Genomic DNA, 16,229 nt, shown 5'->3' with positions numbered 1-16,229 from the left:
ACACAGTTCTATAGCATACACTACCATCGAAATAACAAAATTGACTATATGCAATTCTCCCCCGCCCTAATTGCAAAGGATGTCTGAATTCACAGCAACTTTACTTACATTTTTTTGTGTGTGAATGATGACGTAAGATGTACCCGTGTCTGAACAGAATAACAATAAACATAACACGAAGGGACTAATTTCACATTGAAAAAAAAAATCAAAACATGAGTAAGTAAAAACACGAATGTTGAAAGATTAACATGTGTATCGCTGCTACTTAAGTGTTATAATACATAGTATTCGAACTTAACTCACAAGTTCACAAGTGTACCCTGGCCTTAATTGGCACTGCCATTGATTAGTTCTTCGCAAATTTTCACCAGTTCTTCGTTCTCGCGCACTTTCTGGCTCAGCTGTTCCTTCATCGAGGCCCGATAGACTTCCTCCTTCTTCAGCAAGGCCTTTAACTTCGTAATTTCCTGGGCGTGAGTCTGAACTATCTCGGCAAGTTTGTTGTTCGCGATCTCCAGCTGAGTCATGGCATGGCTCTTCATGTTCTCGTATCGTTTTTCCTGCATTCGGAGATTTTCCTCGAACCGGTTGCGTTCGGTGACCAGTTCTTCCTCTCGTTCCTTGTACTCCACCGTTATTGCCTTCAAGCGTTCATATTTTGCGTGCAGATCTGAGAATGTTTTCTCCAGAGATTCCAAATGTTGCGCATTGATGTCACTGTCTGCCCTCAATGATTCGCAAGTTTTTTCGTAATTCTGTGCTGTTTGCTCTTTTTCGGCAATCAACTCGGCAATTGCCCGCTCGTAGGCTTCCACAACACCGCTCATCTTTGAAATGGTCTTATCCTTTTCCGTAATTCGCTTGAGTAATGTTTCTTCGCGAATTTCCGCTTCCTTCAGTTTTTGTTCCAGCTCGTCAATTTTCAGTGACTCATTTTTGCTTTTTTTATCCAGCTCACTGCTGCTATTAAAATCCTGGTCTGTTTCGGTGCAACTCATGTTTTTTTCTATGCTGCTTTCGCTGTCTAATATTATGGTGTTGTCAACGCTCATTTTTTCGTCTGTTTCTTCTTCTGCGCAGTGTGGAATTTGCGAATTTTTAGTTTCATCAATGCTCATACTGCTGGAGGATAGAGAGACAGTAACAGCAGAAGCAGCAGCAAACTCGCTTGTGTCCAATGCCGTCAACAAAGCACTACCAACCTCACCACCCTCGGCTTCCTCCGCCGCTGGTGCTGTTTCCACTAATGGAGGAGCAAGTTCAACACCTACGCCGTCCGATTTCTCTTCTTCCGTAATACCGAGAAGTGTGCTTGGAGGCACTTTCAACAATGGATCAAATTTCAACAACAGTGAATCTCTAGGCACTTGCTGCTGGTTATCGCCGCCTCTGTGCAGCAGGCAATCGAAGTCGGATGCAGCAAACTGGAAATCTTGCGCTGGCTGGAATTCGTTGTCCGACAATATTCGCTGCTGCTGTTGGCTATCCTCCAAAATCGATATTGCTTGTTCGGGTGCTGTCACTGGCGATGTAAGTGCAGTTGGTGCCACTGGTTCAAACGAACCGGGTGGCGGAGGTGCTCTAAACTCGAACTCTTGCGGGCATGTATCCGCAGACTGGAGCTTAGGAGTGAGAAAGTTTTCCTCAGTTACAGTTTCTGGTTCCGGGGTGGTCCCTTCTGCCCGACCAGACTCGACACTGTCCGCCTGTTTCGGAAGAAACAAAATCAGAACACTGCTCTAAAACACTTCTTGGGCATGTTTAGCGTACACAGAGAACAAAATTAGAACAGATGTGTGCTTTTTTCCTACGTTTGAGATACACTGGCCAGACAATTGGTAAAAATGGCGATCTTGCATTCAATGCAGTTCACTCATTCCACAACTAGCAAGATAGCTTTTCGAATGACATTTGCACGTAACATCGCTGTCACTCCCGCTAACTGTGGAACCCACCAAACAACAGCCCCAGTGAACGTTCAATGCGGACAGTCTATGCGCACAGACACACTATATGTGGCAAAAAGCATATTCCAGTTCGCTGTGGCTGACATGGTACAATGTTGGAAAAGGTAAACTCACTGCTGGATAGTTGCGGCAATGTATGTGTTTCATTTCTGTGCTATGCTATGCTGCGGAATTCAGTGAGAATGTAGTGAAGCAGCATATCATTCGTTTTGTTATGATCCAGGAAATGCCCACTAGCATGCTGCTGTCTCACATGAACCGTATACAACATACATCTACGCACTACGCATCGAAGCAAATCTGCCGGGTTAACAGTGTATTAGTAAATCATTGCGTTTCAAAAGCATCTTGTTGGAGAACCAACGTATTTGATGTAAATTAAATAAAAGTTATTCAGAACATCACATCAAGCTGTTAGTGACAGCTAATAACAAATAATTTTAATGTGGTTTTGAAGCAGCGAAACCGCTTACCCTTCTGTGGCCTTTTCGTCGATTGAAATAATCAAATATAGGGTTCCAGAGATGTTGGACCAAGGAAGTGGTTGAGGATGCAGACTGAGCCTGATGGGTTTCATTGGCCGTGCTGCTTTCCTGGCGAAACGCAACAACAACAGAAGGGTGAATAACTATATGTATTGCATTTGCATTTGCTTTATTTTGAAAAGTTTTGTGGTGATAATTTCGGGCTTTATTTTCAATGCTTTTTGAAAATTTCGTTGAAATGAAGCAGCATGTCAAAGATTTTTTTTTTGTATTCATATTGCAACACAGTAGAAACAATTTGCAAACAATCGATCTGTTCTAATTTTTTTAACTGTACGCAAAACAATCTAGCCATATGAGAAGTGAATGGAATGGAATGCAGTGTGTAAGATTAAATTTCTTGGAGAGTGTAAATAGCTATGATTTATTTATTTAGTTGAGCTTCGTGTTTATATGAATTGTGGATACTATTGTATTTGCTATTATTTTTAAAAACCTGTTCAATTACAAAAATCATAATTTAAAACATACTCTGATGTTGATCAAATTTTATGTACTCATATTTTTTTTATTTGGCGCATATCGCAACCCCTCCCTTTCTGAGTTATTTTGCACCGAAAAACCATCATTTTTGCTAACCTTTCTGTCTTTAAAAATTCAGATATCTTGAATCATTTAACAGCTTTTAACAATTTTGTTACCCAATAAAAGTTATTTTAATAGGTGTTTAAGTATAATTATTAAGCCGGAGCTAAAACCATAGAAAATTGTATGCAGACCAGACTCCCATTTTTTATACATTTTTTTGTGAACATATACATAACGTTTTACATAACATATCAAAACTAAGAAATGTATATTTAGTTTTAAAGTGCTTGCGGCCAACTGTTGGTTACAAGCCCCATTAAAAAAATAATAAATAAAATTTTAAAAATGCCTTTTTTTCAAAACGAAGTTGTGGGAAAGCAATAATGAAGACGTATGGTGTTTTTTGGTACTTGTATGAAACGCATATTTTTTGTATAGGAATTTTTCTGGTTTGATACGTTTGGAGATTGCAATGTAAAAGAGTCACAATTCCTTCAAACTTCACATTTAAACATTAGCTTTTAGTTTTTAAGTCGCGCCTTTTTGGATGAGTCGATCAACGATTAAGTTTGATTAATTTTGATATCATTTGTCGAAATGTTTTATATGCAGCGGGACAGCAATAGGTACAGTGTTGTTCGGATAACATCTGACCGTTGGTGAATTTTAGGCTCATATAATTGGAAATCTAATATAAACGAAACAATACTGGATACTAATAGGGGAACAAACGGATTTCAAGGATGATTTTGAAGCTTCAAAGCTTGCTTCATTTAGAATTGGAACAAACTTTTCCTCATATTGGGGCGCCCGTGGTGGACGAATTTGGAAGTTCTTGGCGCTCACGTATCGGAAATTATGTTAGCTTCATCTATGATTTTTTGACATTCCGCAAAATGACTGCATTTTGTAAACAAAAAACATGGAAGTCGAAAGAAGAGAAAACATTGTGCAGTTATCTGAAAAATCCATTGTGGTCTGCATCTAGGCTAGTTAACAGTTAAAATTGTCTATTTGTTAAAAAAGTCAACAGATTTCTGGATCCTAATGACTAATAAAAACTACTAGCTAATGTTCTAAAGCGAGATTGCAACACGTTGCGGCTAACGCCAAAGTCAAAACAGGATTCAAAACGGTTAAAATTGCGTTGTAACCCAGTTATAGTGTTAAAGGTGCTGTAGTTGGTTCTTCTGTGTGGTATACGTAAAAATGAATTGTTAACACGGAAGCGAGGCGAGGCTGAAATGTCGATTCTCTCAAGTATCCAAGGACAGTCGATCCGGGACGTCAAAACATCTGATATAAAAACAGCTTTGATTACGTCCCGACGTCTTTGCAGAGAGTCCAGGTTGATTAGTCTGCAACGCTGTTCGTAGCTTGGTAGTCTAATCGGGTCGTTCCATGGTAGCCGCCAGAGCGCAAAGCGAATGAACCTCCGCTGTACTGCCTCGATTCGGGTGACGCCGTTTTGATAATACGGGCTCCATACAGGTGCGCCGTATTCAAGATTAGAACGAACTAACGCACAGTAGTGATTTCAAGCAGTATATATCATTGAAGTTTTTGGCGATACGCCTGATGAATCCCAAGTTCCTGCAGGCCTTGTCGACAACGAAGGAAACGTGTTGTTTGAAGGTCAGTTTGGAGTGGAGTAATACACCGAGATCTTTGACGCAATCTACACGTCGTAAAGATATGCTTGACAGTCGGTATTCGAAGATTATCGGATTCAGCTTTCTAGAGAACGTAATCACTTCACACTTATCGGGGTTCAATGTTAGACGATTGTTTTTACACCATTCGGCAAATATCGACAGCCGGTCCTGGAGTGCGAGAGTATCAGACGAGTCATTTACTTTTGCGATTAATTTTAAGTCGTCGGCAAACGCAAGCCGAGGACCTTTGAGCGTTATGTTGACGTCGTTAAAATAGATAAGGAAAACCAAAGGACCAAGATGGCTACCTTGCGGAATTCCAGAGAAGGCGGTGAAAGCCTGCGAAATGGACCCGTCGTCAGATACATTGACTAGACGATTCGACAGATACGATTTAAACCACTGGAGCAGCGGCCCTCCAAAGCCGAGTTTATCCAGTTTAGCGATAGCGATTTGATGATTCAGCTTATCAAAGGCAGCCGAGAGGGCCGTGTGGATGACGTCGGTCTGAGAACGGTCGTCGAAGCAGTCCATTATGTGGGAAGTGAGTGTTAGTAGATTGGTGGTCATTGAGCGCTTGGGCATGAATCCGTGTTGTTCATCGGCTAAATACTGCTGGACGAACGAGGAAATTGGTGCGATCACGACGAGCTTGAAGAGTTTTGATAATGCACATAAGGCCGAGATTCTTCTGTAATTGTCCACATTTCTTTTATTACCCTTCTTATGAACTGGAAACATATAAGACACATTCCAGCGTTACGCAGATTGCGCAGATCGATTTCTGTTCCATCAAATCCCTGACATTCTAGTGGAAAATGAAGTACTCTTTAAACAACTATTTTATAAGGTATTTGCCAAAAAATTGGTGAAACAGGAGGCGATTCACAGGGTAACAATGGGTGATAATTGTGTCCCGTAACACTGGAATGTGTCATAAGCGGATTTCTAGGCAGAAGGAAATACAGCTGAGCTAATCGATAAGCCAAACTGACGACGGCTACCAATGCTCCAATACAGTTCTTCAAAAAGATTGAAGGTATGCCGTCCGGTCCACCGGAGGAAGAGCTTTTTATTTTAACTTCAGAGCGGCCAGCCTAATCATAGCATCGTCAATAGTCAGGTTATTGAGAGAGTCGCCGAGACTGGGAACGCTTTCTAATGCAGTAGATACTTATGCGGCAGACAGCCTTTCGTTAACAAAGACACTGGAGAATTTCCGTGAGAATAGTTGACAAATCATATCCATATTAGTAGCAGTGTCGTTTCCAAAGAACATTACTGACGGAAGATCGTCGTCTTTTCGTTGAGCATTCACATATTTCCAGAACGACTTAGGGCTACGTTTCAATCTGAACGTTGTTTAAGCATTTACGGAAGCAGTGTCGACTGAACTTTTTGTAACGTCTGTTGAGCGCCAGATAGTGGTTTCGCAGCGATTGGATCTTGTATCTTGTTTACCTTCTTAATGCAGTTTAATGCAGGAAGCCTCAAGCCTCCAAATCATCGGAGTGGAACTGTCGACCGGAAACTATGTGGTAAGATTTTGAAGACCATCAAGAGGAATCCTAATCTGTCGGACCGATTCGGTCAGAAAATTCGATGCTGCCCATAGTACCGTGAGGAGAATTCGACTCCGAAAAAGAATCAAGTCGTGTCGAGTCAGCAGACAGTCAAACCGAACCATAAAACAGAATAGTGTGGCCAAAATCGTTGCTCGAAAGCAAATTCAAGCTGTGGCAGAAAAACAAGTTTTCGTTAGAAATAAGACAATGACGTCGGAACTGTACCGAAAGGAGTAGGTATCTCCAAAAACGAATTTTGCCGTTCATTCGATCCCACCACCATCCCGTGATGTTTTGGCCAGATTTGGCAAGCTGCCATATCAGCAAAGTCGTTCAAGAATGGTATGCAGAGAAAGGGGTCCAGTTTGTTCCGAAAGGCCTTAACCCACCCAACTGCCACCAGTTCCGCTTTATTGAGAAATACTGGACAATCATAAAGAGGAGACTCAGGGACAAAGGGAAAAATTGTCAGACATCAATCAGATCAGAAGACCTGGGGGAATAAGATAGTCAAAACGATGGACGAAGAAAGTGTGGGCCACCTAATGAGCCATATTACAGGAAAAGTTCGAGAATTCTTTCGAAACCGTGACGAAATTTTATCCGTATTTTTTCTTAGAAATATGAAGAAAATGCTACATTTGTGTAAGAAAAGATCTTGAGTTCAATAATAGATAACTGAAATACACGCAATTGTTTTTGTTCTAATACTATCTGAAGCAAGGTTTAACTATTCTATGGTCTTAATAGATAAAAAGAACTACGCTGAAGTCGGACCAGTCAAACTAAAATCGATCAGATCCGCAACAGTGTTGAAACTGGATGACATGAAGCAAATCGTGTCGTGTTGTCCATAGGTAGCATTGCGTTGCGGTATGTGTAGGAAAAATTGTGATCTGAATGATCTAACAGGAGCGTATATATTCAAGCATTGCATTATTTCCGGGGAGCCGAATTCCCCTATTAATACTTCCCGATAAACACAGGCATTGAATCTTGTTTGTTCCAGAGTGTGCATACCCAGAAGTTGACAGCGATCACTGTAAGTTGGTAGCTGCAGGGGATCAAGCCAAGGTAGGAATCTCAAAGCAAAACTAACGAATTTTCATTGCAGCGATTCTAATCTAGCAACCCATCTGGTGCTCTGGCACGGACATCAAACAACGGAACTGGTTTCGAGTATCCGTCGCACTAAAGGGTAGTATAGCGACTTAAGGCACAACAGATCCCGGAAATCATTGATTATTTAAAAAAATGAAACTAAAATGTCGATTAACTTTCCTAATAATTTCACGATAGTGTATTCTAAACGGAAGCGCATCATCCAGACAAACTCGTAGGTCAGGAACCTGCATGACTCTACATTGTAGCTGATTGGACGGGTTAGCAACATAAGGCTGAAAATCATAAGGCTGAAACACGAAAGGCTGAAATTCGAAAGGCTGAAAACTAAGTAACGCCTACATCAGGCTGAATGGACAAAAGGCTGAAATCTCATAAGGCTGAATATTCGAAAGGCTGAATAACGAATGGCTGAAACTTTGAATAAACAATATGTATGTAATGCTAAAGGCAGAAATTTCAGAATTTTTCACAATTTTAACTTAAATCGAAGAAAACTTAATTAATTTTTGATAATTTTTTATAAATTATGAAAAATAATTACACTACATTTTATAGTGTCCAACGGGGAAAGCGTATCATTTAAGCTTAGCCTGTGCACTGAGAAGGCATTGCATGCTTTTCATCTCGTTTCAATGTGTTCCAGTAAATTTTTACAATGATCCCATGTTTATGTGCCAAACACATTCCTAGATGATTCAGGACGAGAGAGTGTTCGCCGGCGACCCGCCGTCGGAAGCGCCGGCCACTGCGGGGGGGCAGCCCCCCCGCAGAATCCACCTCTATTTAGGTGCAAGCATTTTCCTAGGTTTACTGACTAGTAGGGGTTATCCCTTAGTTGAGTCCGAACGAGCGGCAGCGAGTAAGGACAGCATATAACGAACACTTGAGCAGGCAGAAAGCCGCGAAAGTTTTATGACATACTCGCCCGTATGAATAAAACAGTTCTGTTTGCTTTACTTTCCCCTGGCAAACCTTATAGACGAAGTCTTATATATTTTTCAGCCTTACGTGATATTCAGCCTTTTGAAATTTCAGCCTTTCGGTTTTCAGCCTTTCGAGATTTCAGCCTTTCGATTTTCAGCCTTTCGTAGGAGACCCGATTGGACATGGTGTAACTGAATATAACAGGCATTTTTAGCCGATGAAGAGAGATAACGCAACTCTTTTGGTTGCTGACTGACGGTTAGGAAATATGGTAAACGCCAATTACTAAAAATGTCAACGAGCTGCTGAAGCAGTCCAGACTATTTCGAACGACTTCGAATATTTTCACATCATCTGCAGAGCTTTCGGCAGTCATCCGGAAGTAACAGCGATAGAACATTGATGAACAACGTAAAGAGCAGTGGTCCTAAGTTACTACCTTGCGGTACTCCTGAGATATTCGTAAAATGTGCTGAAAGTTGCAATTCGATTGTTATGCAGAGTGCTGAAATTTCATGATCAATTCGGTCTTCTTTACGTTTGGTATTTACTAACGATCAAAATAACTTAGGATCATGTCTAGGATTGTTCTGCTTATGGAGATATCGGTTACATTTTCGGTAGTGTGAGTAGCACACGATTGAAATGTTGTTTAGAAATTGGGCATCGCAATTTACAGTTTTTTCGCAAAGCCGATGAGCGCTGTCCTTTTAGCTACCGGAGATGCTGATTAGTCCAAGCAGGTTTTTGAGCTGGTCTTCGGTAAGGAACAAAACGAGCGATTAATGACTTAACAGCAGAGTTGAAGTATTCGGGGAGTACTCCAGAAGTTGCCAGTCAATTCGTTAAACAGCAACCCTCGATGACTCAAAATCAGCTCTGCGGAAACCCAAACTCGGAAAGTCTGGCATATCTATGAATTATACCGGCTCTGTTAGACTGAGAAATGTCGAGCGCTGGATGGTTAGAGTCGAGTGTTAGCAGTTGTTCGCTTGCTTCAAATACTTTACATAGAACTGCGTCGTTAACGAGTACCAAATTGAGCAGGTGAGCGTTGTTATTCGTTACATGGTTAATTTGCGTTAAGTTGTATATACTGAACGCATTCAGTAGAGTGGAACATGCTGCAGATACATTGGACTGTAGAAAACCAACAACATGAATACCATCATTCATAAGTTTCATCACTACAATACCAGGCTGATTATAGTCTCCGAAAATAATCGCTAGATCACTACCACAAATTGTCGTCGGATCAGTATACTTGATCATATGTCTGGAGACAGCAATCAGGACTCCACCGCCACCTGTCTTGCTGCTATTGCGATGATCTTGATCGCTACGGTAGACGCTAAAATCATTACTAAAGGACTTCACGGAATTAACACAACTGTCCAGCCACGTTTCGATCAATACAACAACGTCGTAGTTACATTCGGTGACGCAGTCGGTGTGACGTCGGCAAGGTTTTACTCGATAGACACTGGCGATGGCTCATCAAGTTGCGTAGTGGTACTCGAAGCTAACTGGGCGGTTTGCCTGTTCAGTTGTAAGTAATTACTATAATGTTCAATACCGTCATCTGGGAATACTTGCAACACTTTTGAACTTTGACTTGGTTTAACTTTCGAAGTGTACCTTTCAGGTGAAAGCGAAGGTAAGTAGCCAAAAGTTGTATAGTGGTTGGTACTTTTGATTTATGATGAGAAGAAATATTAACTGGATGAATCTGTAGAATGAACCGAAAATAGGGGTGTTGCAAGTTACCGAGTAAACAGGGTCACTTGCAACACTTATCTGATATTTCGTTTCTTTTTTAAATTTGATTTTAAATCGCGAATGACTATTTTTAGAGTTTTAGATATTTTGAGTGTGTGCAGTAAAAACAACTTTTCCTACTCTAAAAGTGAAATTACTTTCCAATTGTATAAAACCAAGCAGAACAATGATATAATGGACTTAACTAAACAATAAACACCGCTTCGGCAGTAGTAAAGGTCGCCATTCACCGCTCAGCTCCATTCACCGCTCATTTCAAACCAAAATGCATTATTAAATAAAAACGCAGCATACTATTGGAAATAATATTATCAAACAGTAATTTCGTATGCTTAACGATATAAATTAGATATATATTTTCACTGTGTGAATGAAATCTAATGTCAAAAATAATTATTTTTTACAGTGTGGTGCAAAAAACGCCATTTTGTTTGTTTTGCTATTCAGGTCGACTGAGTATGGCCTAAACATTTTTTTAATAAACAGTATGGTTTTCATCAACTATTGATTAATTTTTGTTCGCGAAAACGTGAAGCAGGTAAGTAGCGATCATATTTGCATTATGTTTCTAAAAAACACTACATAAACTAGTGTAAAAATGCAAAAACATTACGAGCGGCAATTGGTGCTACTGTTTATTGTGCGAATCCATTTAGCGCTCATTAAAGTGTTGTTTACATTTTCAGAAACTGATTCACCAGAAGCTGTGTTTAGTGGTCCGCTGGGACACATTGATATTTTGATGTTCGAAGACCCTCGTAGCCAGTGCGTGTAATGATTCCGACCCGCAAAAGAATATTATATTCCGAAAATGCCCTACAAGCAGCTATGACTGCTGCGAAAAATGGCTTATCTATACGGCAGGCGGCATTAATGCATAAAATTCCAGCTGGAACGTTGCGTGATAAATTACGTGGAAAATATCCCAAGGGGTCCAAACCCGGACAGGTATCTATCTTGACAAACGAAGAAGAGTCAAAAATCGTTAAGTGGCTAACTACATTAGCTCGAACTGGCTTTCCTGTCACTTTGAAGCAGCTTCGGATCAATGTTGGAAATTTTATTAGGCTTTCCCAAAAGCGCAGTCCTTTCAAAAACGGTATTCCAGGAAAAAAATGGGTACAGCTGTTTTTAAAACGACACCCGGAAGTATCGCTAAGAAAACCGAGCGTTCTGGCACGAATCAGAGCAACAATTAAAAAGGATCAGATTGTAGAGTGGTTCTCGAAAGTGTGTGAATATTTAAAGCAGGAAGGCCTCGAACAGCTTTTAGAAGAGCCACAAAGAATTTTTAACCTGGACGAGACAGCCTGCGAACTGGTTGTCAGGAAACGAAAGTGTGTGGCTCTGAAGAACACCAAACACTTCTATTCAGTGTTCGGAAATGGTGATAAAGAAAGCTATACGGCTCTCTTCACAGCTAGTGCAAATGGAAAGATGCTTCCCCCATTAATATTGTTCCCCTATAAATGTCGGCTTCCTGGAGAAGTGATCCGGACGGCACCAGCAGACTGGGGAATCGGAAAAACAGATAATGGGTGGATGACTGGAAACGCTTTTTACGAGTTCCTCAAAAACATTTTTCAACCATGGCTGGAGAGAGAAAAGATCGCTCTGCCGGTATTGTTGTTTGTCGACGGTCATAGAAGCCACGTGACGTTGCTGAGTACTCTTTTCTGTAAAAAAAATCAAATAATACTTATTTGCTTGTACCCAAATTCAACCCATTTGACACAGCCGCTGGATGTTAGCTTTTTTGGACCGATGAAAAAGCACTGGGAAGATACTCTTCTTGAATTCCGTTCAAAACATGGAATGCGAGCTATTGCAAAATCGGAAGTTTGTCCGCTGATCAAACTCACCCTCGACAATTTTGAAAATATGGAGGAAATAATAAAAAGTGGATTTCGTAGAAGCGGACTATATCCCTGGAATCCGGATGCCGTCAACTACGGTTCAATGCCGACTAGTGAAAGCTTACCTACAACCAACAACTGTGTCAGCGAGCTGAACAATGTGGAGAAACCCGGTTTCGTTGATTTCGAGGAACGCCTAACACCGTATCAGTTAGCGGAGTTTTCCAAGCAGAAGGATTCTCCAGGTTGGTCTGGTTCGATAGAAGACACAAACTTGTTTTTATTTTGGAAAAAATGGAAAAACGAGATTGATAGTATGGTAAAGGATGATGAAAGTGTATTCCTGGGTTTCCCAGAATCGGAATCTAAAATAACTGATGGTAAGCACCAAAGTATTGACGATTTTTTTTTATAATATTGAAATAATTCCATGAACAGGTTTCCATCATTTTCTGTCTTCCGAGGGTGATCAGAAGTGTTCAATACACCTGGCGACAGTGAAGGATATATTCGAGGAAACTTCAACATTAAAAGAACGCTGCCATTCTTTGCCATTAGATAATAATGCAAATACGGACACAGAGGTGTCATGGAAAAAAAGCATTTACTTGAGGAAATATTTACGCATCCAAACATTATAAAACCACCACCCACTAAACGAGTTACCCGTTATCCAGTTGTAGCTACGAGTCAAACTTTTATGGCATATTTGGATGCTAAAGAAAAAGAAAAACAGGCAATTGAAAACGAGAAAGTAAGAAAACGCGAATTAAAGGAAAACAACAAGCAGCAAAAGGAGATGCAGAAAAAAGAAAAAACAAAAAAGCAAAAACTTGAACGCGAATCCAAATTAAATAATAGTTTAAATTTGAAAAAGAAACTTCTTTAGCAAAATTTAATTTTGTCAAGAAATATAAATAAAATAATGATCTACAGCGAATTCAACCATAATTTGGGTTTTATTCGATCGATTAGAATAAAAAAAAATATGAGCGGTAAATGGCTCCCATATGAGCGGTGAATGGGTCATCGTATTTGAGGTGAGCGGTAAAAGGGGTCGTGAGAGTGCATTACTTTTTTAAAACGAAGTCACTATCATTAAATATTTAGAAATCAAGTGAATTTTTCTTGTAAACACAATTGTATTCTCTAGCTTATGACGCAAATTGCGTTTCGATTGACCTCAATTTAGATTTGTTATGGACAAACTAACTTAGTATCGTTTTTAAATGAGCGGTAGATGGCGACTATACGGTATATTGATCGACGGCGATGAGTTTGAGGTAATCGATGAATTTGTCTACCTTGGCTCACTGGTAACGGCGGATAATGATACCAACCGTGAGATTCGGAGGCGTATTATTAGCGGAAGTCGTGCTTACTATGGGCTCCACAATCAATTGCGGTCGAGCCCCGTACAAAGTGCACCCTGTACAAGACGCTTATTAGACCGGATGTTCTCTACGGGCATGAAACATGGACAATGCTCGAGGAGGACCTGCGAGTGCTCGGAGCTTTCGAACGACGAGTGCTAAGAACGATCTTCGGCGGCGTACAGGAGAACGGAGTATGGAGGCAGAGGACGAACCATGAACTTGCAAGCTAAAGCTGGACGTATACGATGGGCAGGGCATATTGCAAGAATGCCGGACAACTACCCTGCAAAGATGGTACTCGCCTCAAATCCGGTAGGAACAAGACGACCAGTAGCGCAGCGAGCAAGATGGTTAGACCAGGTGGAGCGAGATCTGGCGGAGAGTACTTGGTGTCCGAGGAATTGGAGAGCGGTAGCCCTCAACCGAGTTACATGGAGAAACTTTGTTCAACAGGCTTTGTCTTAGAACGGCAAGCCACCTAAGTAAGTAAACTAAACAATAGGTAAACGTCCCTTCTTCAAAATGGCATTGGCTACAAATAGTTATGTTAACAAACAAATGCATTAGAACTGTCGAAAACGCGATGCGCAGAACTGTTACAAGTAACCCCGGTTAGTACTATCAAAAGCGTGATGCGCAGAACTGTTGCAAGTATCCCCGGATAACGGTATATCATGGCTCCACAAAAGTTGAGTTGCAAATGTTGGTTATCAACGGACCAGTTATTGCTATATACCGCGGTATGAGTAATAGTTGACCAAATTAAATGAAATAGCTGAAACTCTATCAATTTTTGCAATTCATCTAAACATGTTCATCTAAAATGGTAATCTTTCGCGAAAAAAATCCATTTTTTAGAATTGAAAAAGTACTATGCCCCCTTAACTTAACATTTGTACCATAAACATAATTTTTCAAATCAAAACTGGCTGAGGTGTTGTGAAGGTAAATAAGTAAAGCCGGTGCACAAAAAGCAAGACGACCCCGTCCATTTGTTATAAGATCAGTTGTAACTAGCTAGCACAGTAACAGATTATAGAATTAACGAATTTTCATAGAATTTTTACTATTAGAAAAGCATTTAGAAACAAGTCACATCGCTTTTCTAATACTTCGCATACAAAGAAACCTAGTACAAGATTGCACGTAGATTTTAACTTCAGTTTCGTGTAGGTGTAAAAATGAATAGGTAAATGAAGAAAAAATGTAAAGCATACTAAACGGGAAAGCGCCAAAAATCACTGCTTTGGAGTTCTCTGCTGAAAAACGACAAGCTTATGCTTACCTCAGCAGGAGTTTCCGCCTTTTTCGGACGTCCACGTCCCTTCTTTGGGGTTTGAGTGCTTTGCTCAGGTCCGGATTCGTTGGCGGCAGCTTCGTTATCTGACATGTTTCTGTTTAGTATAACTGTAAAAAAAAAGAAGAAATATAAGAAGCGTTATAAATAATCATCAAATAATAAATTCTACGCATTATTTTTTTGTATCATATAAAAGACGATTTTTAAGCCAAGAGTTTCCAATGAACTGTAAAAAAAACTACGAGATCTGGGAAAACCTAATGCAGTGGGCCTAAAATGTTGCACAATGTTACGTGGTTTTTGAGGTACATATCTTTCTGCGGTAAACCGCTTTTCCCAAGTAAAGTTGCATAGACATGCGGCATGATCTCAAACTGTTAACATTGATTTTAATATCAATAGTTGCAAGTCAATGCATAACATACATCGATCGACCAAAAACCTTTTTTGGTAGGTTCGTTCTCACAAACCGTCAGAACTGGATTTTATGAAAAGTACTGAAAGAAGCTGAGGCACAACAGAAATTATGAATAATTTATTAGCCTCTCAACTATTGTATTATTACATCGAAGCGTTCGCTGTTATTATTGTATGGTGCATACCATACTGTGGTTGTTTACCCCAAACAGTACACTACAGACTGTATTTGCATGTATTCGTACTGCCATATTGGCTATCCTTTTCCCTTCCACCATCAACGGTCAATTTAATTTTAAGGTCCATTGCGGCGGTTAAGTTTTATCTATAAGCAAACTAGATATTTATAAAACAATCAGACCGCAATTCTTTTGCCGTTTTTCTTTTTCAAAATAGAAGTTGGTACCTAATAATCATCGGCGCGGTACTAACTGACTGTCAATATATGTTAATATATTTCGTGCAGCTTAAAAGTTATGATCTTCATAATTGCAGTTTACTATTTTTTAAGTTATTTAGATGTAAACGCATTTTTCCTATCAAAACCACATTTTCTCCAAACTTTTCCCTCCAAAAAAAAAAATAGCATAGATCGCCAGCTATTTTAACAGCTAGGTTAATGAAACATGACTTATTAGGTACTTCGAACGACATTGCACGTTTTTCTTATTGAAAATACGGCCATCAAAAATAAACTAAAATAACTATCTCTCATCATCGCGTCCTGCGCAAGATATTTGGCTCGACGTAAAACGACGCCATTACTCAAAATTCAATGCCAATCATTAACCCATTTATGCCCGACATATTCCGGCCAAGCCAGAATATTTGTAATGAGTCTATTTTTACTGTTTTTTGCCGACTACGATTGATATTGATCAGTTTTGTGATGTTAGATTTTATGCGTTGCCGGACGGAAAGGTCTACGTCGATGAATACGGCCTTTAACGGGTTGAAATTAAGAACAGTATCGCACTTCGCAATTGCAATGATCGTGAAAAGTCCACCACGTAACCACTTAAAAATTCACTACAATTTTTTTACTCACCTGGATTATCAAAAAGTTAGTAACTACAGTTTATTCTTAAGCAAAACCACTCACAAGCGCTATCTTTGCTTGAATACAGTCCGATCCAATGAATGATGCGTGATTGCGTGCTATGCCGTGCTGCGAACTGCGAATGCGAAG

General features: G+C 40.0%; 1 protein-coding gene across 1 annotated transcript; it reads right to left on the bottom strand.

The window, feature by feature from the left end:
• Nucleotides 1-225: 225 nt before the first annotated feature.
• Nucleotides 226-16,229, bottom strand: LOC128732846 (transforming acidic coiled-coil-containing protein 1). Its single transcript, XM_053826258.1, has 3 exons — nt 16,089-16,229; nt 14,609-14,730; nt 226-1,709 (listed from the first exon to the last, which is right to left on the bottom strand). Exons 2-3 carry the CDS (start codon nt 14,711-14,713, stop codon nt 330-332), a joined length of 1,485 nt encoding a protein of 494 aa, XP_053682233.1. The 5' UTR covers nt 14,714-14,730; nt 16,089-16,229; the 3' UTR covers nt 226-329.

The sequence above is a fragment of the Sabethes cyaneus genome, chromosome 1, assembly GCF_943734655.1.
Source record: "Sabethes cyaneus chromosome 1, idSabCyanKW18_F2, whole genome shotgun sequence".
Lineage (NCBI taxonomy): Eukaryota > Metazoa > Arthropoda > Insecta > Diptera > Culicidae > Sabethes > Sabethes cyaneus.
Note: the sequence above shows the minus strand (reverse complement) of the source record. Positions and strands in the feature narration are given on the sequence as shown.

Coding starts and splice junctions, on each gene's coding strand:
- LOC128732846 (XM_053826258.1), bottom strand. CDS start 14,713: ATGTCAGATAACGAAGCTGCCGCCAACGAATCCGGACCTGAGCAAAGC. Junction 1,710..14,608: donor AGGCGGAAACTCCTGCTGAG/GTAAGCATAAGC, acceptor CTTCCGAAACAG/GCGGACAGTGTCGAGTCTGG.